Here is a 9,044-nt window from a genome sequence, read left to right on the forward strand (position 1 = left end):
TTCTTTTGTCCTGGACTCTAGGCTGCTACTGTGGAGGAATGAGCTTGTGTTTGATCTGAATCATGCAGATTGTTGCAGCCCTGCCCTGGCAGAGGGAATAAGTGGGTTCTACTTCTTCAGGACACATGTGCCCCTGATGAGCCCTCAGTGGGTCCTGGGGAGAGGGGTGCATGCGCTGAGCTGATGGACAATCTTTAGCATCCCACTTAGCCCACGCTCACAGTCAGCCAGCAGGTAGCCATGCAAAGGATTCTGGAAAAGGGAGTTCCTGTTTCCTTACAAGAATCAGGGAGATGGGGTTGGGCAGAGGCAGCAGGAGAGAAGTCACCATCAATCCGTGCTATGCCCTTGACTACAGAGTCACAGACACTGCTGAGAATGGAACTTGGCCTGTGGCCTCTCTCTTTCCCTGAATGGCTTTTACAACTCTGACAGCTGACTTCTGGGAACCTGGTCTTCAGTTCTGCAAGGAGCCCTGGTTTCTCAGGCCAGAAAGAAGAGCCCTTGGCGGTGCTGTGGTGCCACACTGAGGATGCTGGCTGTTCAGCTCATTAATCCTTAGAGGTCAACGCTGTGGCACTGAGGGACAGGGGCGTGGACTAAAATGTTCCAGAATGAAGTTAAAGGGGTTCAGGTGCTGACCCCCAAATCAATTAGAACTGTTTCCATAGCCCACACCAGGTGGGCATCAGTGTCTCTGGTACAGCCCAGAGAGGTGGACCACAAGGTGGTGGAGCCAAAGGCAGAGCAAGCCGAAGAGTTTTGAAGAACCACCCCGGTACAATCAGTTAAGGGCCTGAAGGAAACCATCTACCTCAGCCTGGGCCTCAGAGACAGCTTATAAAACAGGCCCCGTCCCTGTGAGAACACTTGCCCAAACCCTCTGTGTGCCACACTGCGTTCTCGTCTGCTTAAAGGCCCTCTGACCTACACTGCTTCCCTTCCTGGGGAGCTGGAACCTCAGGAAATACCATCTGCCCCCTGGCGGGAAGTCAGGTGTTCCTGGCTGGCAGGAACAGGAGCCTCCAAGCCAAATCCAGCCTGGCGCAATCACACGACTCCCTGGGCTTCTCCCCATGGCCTGGGTCTTGTATGTGGTGGAGTCTAACAGCCGATGACTAGGCAGGGACATTAGACTGGGCAAGGGTAGCATGCCTCAGCGAGCCAATAGCTGATGCACAAGGCTAGCCAGGCAGTCCTTGGAGAAGACGACCACTTGGGAGGGAGGTCGCTGGAATATGCTCAGACTTCAGGAAGGGACCCAAGAGGAACAGACAGCTGTCCAGGCCTCCGGGCAGCTGCAGACAGGATACAGCCCAGCCGCACCACCCTAGGCCCTTCTATCTTTAGGACGGTCTTTTGACACCAGTATCTTCTCTCTCAGCTCTTAGCCTTCTTACTTCAGCTGGATTCCTCCAAAAGGAGGTGACCAGGCAGGGGTTGGGGGGAAGTGGTGGGCTGACATTAATCGATAGGAGTGTCTCTGAACAGTTCATGTGGCCTTATCTCTCTCTCCTTTGGATAGCGTGTGTCCGCCGGAGTCCGCGGGGTCGGTGATTAATAGGGGCCATCACTCACTGTCCTGGACGGCTGAGAGGCAGCGGGGAGGGGTGGCCCTCCCCAGACTGAGATAACAAGCAGCAGGAATAATGAGTGGTGTCACTCCACTTTTCATTGTGATGGAAAGTCATTACGGGAGTCAACGCCAGCGACAAAGAGCCATGAATCAACTGCTCTGCTATGAAATTAAAATCGAATTGCTGGCCACCCCCAGCCCCTACCCTTCCTGGGAAACAGAGATGGGTAGGTGGCTTGCGAGAGGGGTGCTATCCTGGGGCGGGTCCCACCCAATCACAGAGCAGGCAGTTACGGGCAGGAAGTGGACAGGCAGCTAGTAAAGGTGACAACTCCTGTCCCCACCTTGTTTATCAGACCGTGCCTCCCCAAACCACATCCCCCCGACTAGCCAGTAAGCAGTGATTAAGAGGAAAAATGCACCTCTGCAGGGTCCCACAGGGCTGGCTGACTGCTCCCCCCCCCCCCAGCTGCCGACTGGGGCGGGGCAGCATGAGCCTGGTGACAGGAGGGGGCAAAGCTGTGCTGGTCAGCCCCAAACCACCTGCTGAACCATTTATAAATGCTATGGGGTCAGGTACCATCAAAAGCAAGAAAGGCCTCTAACCTGGGGCTCTACAATTGCTCGAGGCCTCCTGGATCAAGAATTCAAGAAAACATGTGCCCAGCTTCAACTTCAAGCAGGCTCAGCGCGGTGGTGCAAGTGACCGCCAGCAACGAAGGAGAGTCATTTCCTTTTTATTAAACCTCACTTGATAACTAGAAGCAGCAAGTGTGCCTTAAGGCTGCCAGGCCAGAGCCACTCAAGACAACTGCTTGCAGAGATCACGGCGTGACCCTTCCTCGTAGCTCTGTCTCCAAGTCTGCCTGGCTTCTTGCTGGTGAGGCCCAGTAGCATCAGCCTGGGCTGTCCCACCTCCTCCTGGTAGTTGGGAAGGAGGGTGGAGGACGCAGAGGGAGCACGTCACAGAGAGGTCCCCATCAGGTTCACAGGACGGCCATTGTACCTCTTGGAGATGTCGGCTTCAATCTGAGAGAAAGAGAGCGTAGTGGGCAGGGAGTGGACAGACAGGCAGGCACAGGGCCTCGGTCTGTGGAAGCGGAGGGGTTGGCACGTCTCACCAGCTTCTGCAGCTCTCTGGTCTTCTCCAGCAGCAGGTCCAGCTTGGGCTCCAGAGCTGCCTGCTCCTGAAGCGCCTCCTGCTGCTTCTCCACCATCAGTTCCTTCTTCAAAGCCAACAGCTGCGACTGCTTCAGCTTCTGCTGAAGGAGCTCTGTCACTCGGTCCACATACCTTGGGGACGGAGAACCCTGTGAGGCTGTCTGCACTTAACTAATTCCCTCCTTGGCCTCCCCTCCCCTCCCCTCATGGCCTTCCTCCTTTTTTTGGTAAGGAATATAAGCCACTCCAGATTCCTATCTACGTAGGAACCAGGTTCTGTCTACAGACATTAATCGACCCTACCCTGTGCTACTCCCAGGAGAAAGCCATGTACACAGGAGGGAGGAATCATGGAAGAGGAAGAAGACGAGGGGAGAGAGCTCCATTCAAGATGGAGAAACACAGGGTGGGGAAGCCAACCTTGGCGAGGCCAGAATCATAAACAGGTGCTGCATCCGCAGACTGGTGAGCCGGCCGATCAGCTGCTGCAGCGAGGACACCAGGCTGAGCATCTTCTCTTTGGTCTGGCCCTGGAGGATGGCAGGAGCCAGCTGGAACTGGCTCACGGACAGGATGTCGGCCTCCTCGCTCATCTCTACTGCTCTCTGAGACAAGAAGATCTCAAGCTGAGGAGGGAAAGGGAGTTCGTTCAAACCAAGAAAGGAACTCAGAAGCTGAGCCCCCCACACGAAGAGCTAGAGTCCAGAGGAAACTAGTTCTACTGCTGGAGACCCCGCTCCTCCAGCGCGGGGTCCTCTCGGCGAGCACCTCTGGCACAGACACCCACAGCATGGGAGCAGGTGGCCGCTGTTCCTCTGCCCCATGCTGACCTGTGCTAGCCTGGCCCCAGCTCTCCCTCCTTTCCCCAGCCTATGGGAACACACTGAGATTCCTAGGGCAGGGCAGGTATTAACTGATTTTTCTCTCCATGGGAGGAGTGAGAGTGCTTGAGAAACTGGATTCAGAAAAGTCTAGATAGAATATGAGATGCAGCCACATTTCGAAGATGTAGTCTTCATGAGTAAGTTCATCTCGGGCTGGTTAAACGGCCTGATGCCAAGCCCGAGAACTTAGGTTTGATCCTCAAAACCCACATGGTGAAAGGCGAGAAGCCACACTAATGACATCTACAGGTGTCCCAATTTGATCTCTACCTGTGGGCTTCGGTATACATGTGCATATGTGCACTCACAAATAAAAAAGTACAAGTCTTAAAAAGGAAAAAACAAATCTTGCTATATTATGAGCACTGGGTATCTTTTGTCCCCCTCTCCCTTCATGGCTACAAAAATGTCTCTTCAAGGGGAAAGTAGAGGAAACCAGATAGGCACAGAATTTTCAGGAGGCTTGCCATGTAGCTGAGGCTGACCTTTGGGTTATGACCTTCCAGTGTCCTCCTGCCGAGCAAGTGTTGGGCCGCTGGAGGAACTACTACAATGGTTTGTATGGCGTTGGGAATTGAGTCCAGGCCTTTCTGAACGCTAGGCAGACACTCTACCAATGGAGCTACACCCCAGCCTTGTGCCCTGATGATCTGCGGCATCGTTACCACCCGATGTGGGGCACACTCATCTTGGTTCTGATCTGCTCTTCCCGCTGGAATACAAGCTCCACCGAGGCTAGGCCTCTGAATGTCTCTGTCACTGCTCCATCGCTACTGCCCAAGATGGAGCCAGGAACTTTAGAGATGTCTCATAACTATGAGAACAAGGGTGTGGCAGGGGAATCCTAACTTGTAAGGCTCTACTCCAGTGTACTGAAATCAATCCATGCCCTTCCCTCCCATCAGCGGAAGGCATCAGAAATGAAGCCACAGCTCCCGGAAGGCAGTACCTCCATGAGCTCATCAATGAACTGATTCCGAGTCTCAGGGTATTCAAGAAGAGTCAGAGCGTCTGAGCCCCGAGCAACGCCCTCTGGAGCTGTCAGAAAGAGAGGCAGAGACATGAGGATGGGCCTCAGCCCTACCCAGGGGAAAGCTGCCCTTTCCCCCCTTGTTCTTGCCTCTCGGTTCTACTCAGGTCTGGCCAATAAATGTGCAGGCAGAGCCAGAAGCGGCTGGTGGCAAGGGAGGTAAAGTGTCATCCTGTACTGCCCTCTAGTGACACAAGTGACTGCTACAGTCTCTCTGAAGATTTGGGAGAGGAAGGGGTCCACCTGGAGCCCAACAATTTACCAAAATGACTGGCCCACATTCAGTCTCTAAACATACGGGAACTGTGGTGGGGGCCTTTAATCCCAACACTGGGAGTGAGTTTGAGGCCAGCCTGGTCTACATAGAGTTTCAGGCCAGCCTACAGTGATACTGTCTCAAAAAAGAAAGGGGGTGGGGAGTAGCAGGGAGTTTTTAGCTCTCATCCCCCTCCATTCACATCCTAAACAAGATGCACTTTTAGTTTTTGAGACTCGGCCTCACAGGTTGTTCAAATTCACTGTAGCTACGGATGCCCTTGAACTCAGGCTCCTCAATTCTCCAGGGCTGTAGGGGACAGGGCACCTACCCTCAGTTCCTGTCTCCAGCACAGTGATCTCTGAAGCAGCAGCAGCATCATCACCCCAGTCTATCTTGTCAGCCCCAGCATCCTGAGGAACAGCAAAGAATCAGCAAGGTTGGACACGCAGGGAGCCAGAGCAGACTGGAAACGGTTCCCAGCGCAGGGAGCCAGAGCAGACTAGAGCCCCTGCACCGACCAGTCTGATGCAGTGGCAAGCGTGGTGGCGGACATGGGCTTTGGTGATGCCACCCTCCCTCCTGACTGGTTAAGGGCTTGCATTCATACACCCCAAGTCCCGGTGGAAAAGAGCCTATGCTAACGCCTCACTTCTGTGACTCTGTTTCCCTCAGTATGCGCTTGGCCTTACAACTGGGAATGGTCCCACGCACAGATGTTTTTCTATGAGAAAGAAAGCTCTAACCTTGGCCTCTGACTCCAGGGAGATACCCCAGTCTATTCCAGGGGTCTCAGCAGCGATGCCAGAGTCGGAAACAGCCTCCACCCCAAAGTCACCCCAGTCGATCTAAAGAGCAAAAAAAATACCGTCAGTGCAAACAAGGTGAGTAGAGAGAGGGAGAGGAGTCTGCCTTTCTTAGGTCTCAGCACTGTGTAGAGTCGTGTAGTCAACTGCACGGACCGCTTCACCGAAGGACTCCCAGGTCAGCAGGAGCCAGTGGGCTGAGGTATCTACCAGTTGTCTGCACTCTGGTCTCAGGAAAGCCAGGAAAATCAAAGGGCCTTTGGGTCGGCCTACCCAAGCCTTGCTCACTCAGCTTCCCCCCACTCTTCACTATGGGAAGTCAGGTCAGGGCTCGGGCTCCATGCAGATGGGAAACAGCTCCCACTCAGCTCTTCAGAGGCCCTGTCTCACCTCATCTTCTTGCACCTGCTCAGGAGGCTCCTCCAGCTGTGGCCGCTCCACCACGGTGGGCTCCGTCCCCGTCCTCCATTCATACACTGTTGAGTTTCCCTTCTTCTGCACATACCGCAGCATGGGCAGCACTTGCTCTGTGGGGCTTCAACAGGGCGTGGTCACAGAGCCTCCCACAGCTGCTTGGGCAGCCAGCACAGGCTCCACCCTAAGCACTGGTCCACGCGCATCAACACAGGTGGCGTGCCATGTGGGAACAATCCGCGTGGAGAGGAGCCGGAGGGACGGGGAAGGCACCCCTTGCTCGGGATGGAGAAGTTCTCCTTACCTGTCACACACAAACTCCACACAGGCCTGGTACAGGTCAATGGCTTCCCCCAGGGACTGAGCTCCTGCTCCTATCTCAGCTAGCTGACTCGGCAGGTCCTTCACCAGGGCCAGGAGCTCTCTTCGGACATTGTCTCCCTAGATTGAGAGGAGACAGGGGGTTGGTCACACACAGTGGGAGACAGAAACCATCAAGTCAAACCAAACATTCAAAGACTGCAGAAAGGTGAGACAGACCCAGGCCAGGCACAAACCAACCGAGAAAGAGGCCTGCCAGCTGCAGTGGAGTTGAGCCCGGAGGAGAGGCAGTCCCAAGACTGTCTGCAGGCTGCAATGAAGTGCCTGCTCACCGTGATGCCATACTGTTTGCAGGAGTGGTAGAACTGCTCGCGCATCTCAGCGGCCCCAGCCTGGCCCTCCTCCTCCTTGCGACTGTATTCTTGCTGCAGTTGCTGGCACTTGGCTATCTGCTTCTTCAGCGAGGGGATCTCATAGCTGACATTCCGAACCAGGAGGCTACAGAGCTCCACTAAGGAAGGCCCAGGAAATCGACTGTAGGACACCCTTGCCCTGAGGTGCACATAGATGCCCTAGCATGGTGGAGACAATGGGGACTGGCCTCTCAGCCTCTCCATTCCTAGCTATGGGACCCAAGACAAGTTGTGTACCCTCTCTGCTTCAGTCCTTAGCTGCCTAACAGGGACTATTGTGTTTACTGTGTGGATCCATATAAAACAAAAGCCAGAGTGCTTGGTATGCGTTAATAATTACAATTATTAACTATTCAGAGTCATGATCCAAACTATAATCAACCCATTAGTTGCTTCCTCTCAGGTTCCCAATATGGTCCCCACATCACAGGACGGCCCCCACACGCACACTACCTCCCCAAGGGAGAGAGTAACGCCAGATAACTGCTCAGTAGGGCACACAAAGGTTCACTTCCTGCCCGATTCTCCCTCTCGTGGAGCACGTGCAGAACCATTTTTCACACCTACAATCAGGCAACATCTGCGCCGTACCCCACTTCCTTCCAAGCTCCCTATCAGCTGCCCATTTCAGAACCACAACAGCGTGCCCCCCCCACCCCCCATGGATGCTTGGCCCCTTTAGGGCAACTTTACCTAAATAGGTGTTGTCCTTCTCATACAGGCTTATGATCTCCTGCCAATCCTGAGGAGAGAGAAGACATCAGCCAGGGGAGCATCCACAGCTCCCTCCCAGCCAATCCCTGCAGAGAAGGCTGCCCCAGGCCTCCTAGCATACCAGAAACAAACTCCTCAACTTCCTCCAGCTTTAACCTTGGCTGGACCACCCACGTAATTAGGAGACTGTGATACCCGACAGTGATCCCCAAAGGTCAGGACATGTAAGCCCAGTGGACAGGTCCACTTTGGTGTAAATTATAGGGACAAAGATCTTGGCTTGTTCGCCAGTGAGAATGCAGAGGCCGTGGATGTCCCCACCTGCACACTACCAGTCCTTGGCCATACTCACTTTCATCCGTTGTGAAGAGTACCTGCCAAAAATGTTTTTGGTGGATGCCTCGGTGCCTTTAAGAAGGTCCACTATTCGTAGGCAATGGAAGTAGTGAATGTCTAGAAAGTAAGAATGAGACGAGGACTCTCAGAACCCCGCCTCCCCTCATCTCCCTCTGGCTACTGCAGGTGGCTGACCCCTGTAACTCTGCTGCCAACCAGCATCTGCGACCCAGAAAAAAAACTCTCACTCTGGGGTCCGCCCTGGTGACTCAATGAGGGAATGGCTCCAGGGAGGGGGTGCTCCAGGTCACTCACAGGATCCAGAGAGCAGTTGGGCAATCTCCTGGCTCTCTGGCATATCCTGGATGGCGGTGTTGATCTTTTCCCGGATGGTCAGCACCAGGCTTTGCCATTTTAGGTTACAGTGTCTTCTGTCCACCAGCCAATCTGCATGAGAACCAGCCTATCACCACAGTCCGCCATACCACTAACTGTCCATTGGGGAATTCACTGGTTCAAGTGCCACATATTGGCTATTCAACAAAAGTCTTTGTATTAGCTAAGGTACCAGAGAGAGGAATGGAAAGAGATGAAAAGACAGACAGACGCAGAGAGACGCTTGGGCTAAACAGTCTCTGGCGCCCCGACTTTATCCCCGGTATGAGTTTTACAGAGCAACCGCCTTAACACAGGGATTTAAAAAAAAAAAAAAAAACTTTAAATTGGTCCCGACATGAAAGTGCCACTTTTGACCATTCTAAAGTCTCCATAATATTTTGCTTCTGTGTGTAATTATATCCTTTGTGCTGACAGAGGGTGCTGCTCGACTTCCATTTCCTCGGGGCTGGGATTAACCGCCACAATGGAAAACACAAGGTGGTTATGCCAAGTACCGGATGAACGAATAACTGTAAAGCCCCTAACATAACACCTACCGCGCCCCGAAGGCTGGAGGGTGCTGATGGTCTCTTTTTTTTTTTTTTTTTTTTTTTTTTTTGTTTTGAGGCAGGTTCTTTCCTACATAGCCCTGGCTGTCCAGGAACTCTCTATGTAGACCAGGTTGCCCTCAAACTCACAAAAAGCCTGTCTCCCCCAGTGCTGGGATTAAAGGTGTGCACCACCATCGCCAGGCC

General features: G+C 53.5%; 1 protein-coding gene across 1 annotated transcript in view; it reads right to left on the reverse strand.

Moving 5' to 3' along the window:
* Positions 1 to 2,268: 2,268 nt before the first annotated feature.
* Cdk5rap3 (CDK5 regulatory subunit associated protein 3) overlaps positions 2,269 to 9,044 on the reverse strand; it is a 10,687-nt gene continuing 3,911 nt past the window's right edge. Inside the window, exons 3-14 of the mRNA XM_021212126.1 lie at positions 8,227 to 8,358; positions 7,928 to 8,028; positions 7,555 to 7,603; positions 6,781 to 6,959; positions 6,432 to 6,568; positions 6,104 to 6,248; positions 5,654 to 5,755; positions 5,239 to 5,320; positions 4,571 to 4,659; positions 3,158 to 3,363; positions 2,698 to 2,869; positions 2,269 to 2,605 (exon numbers count right to left, since the gene is read on the reverse strand). Coding sequence (XP_021067785.1) covers positions 2,540 to 2,605; positions 2,698 to 2,869; positions 3,158 to 3,363; positions 4,571 to 4,659; positions 5,239 to 5,320; positions 5,654 to 5,755; positions 6,104 to 6,248; positions 6,432 to 6,568; positions 6,781 to 6,959; positions 7,555 to 7,603; positions 7,928 to 8,028; positions 8,227 to 8,358 — 1,460 coding nt within the window. The 3' untranslated portion in view covers positions 2,269 to 2,539. The remainder of the gene's footprint in view (positions 2,606 to 2,697; positions 2,870 to 3,157; positions 3,364 to 4,570; positions 4,660 to 5,238; positions 5,321 to 5,653; positions 5,756 to 6,103; positions 6,249 to 6,431; positions 6,569 to 6,780; positions 6,960 to 7,554; positions 7,604 to 7,927; positions 8,029 to 8,226; positions 8,359 to 9,044) is intronic.

Source organism: Mus pahari, chromosome 14, assembly GCF_900095145.1.
Source record: "Mus pahari chromosome 14, PAHARI_EIJ_v1.1, whole genome shotgun sequence".
In the NCBI taxonomy this organism is placed as follows: domain Eukaryota; kingdom Metazoa; phylum Chordata; class Mammalia; order Rodentia; family Muridae; genus Mus; species Mus pahari.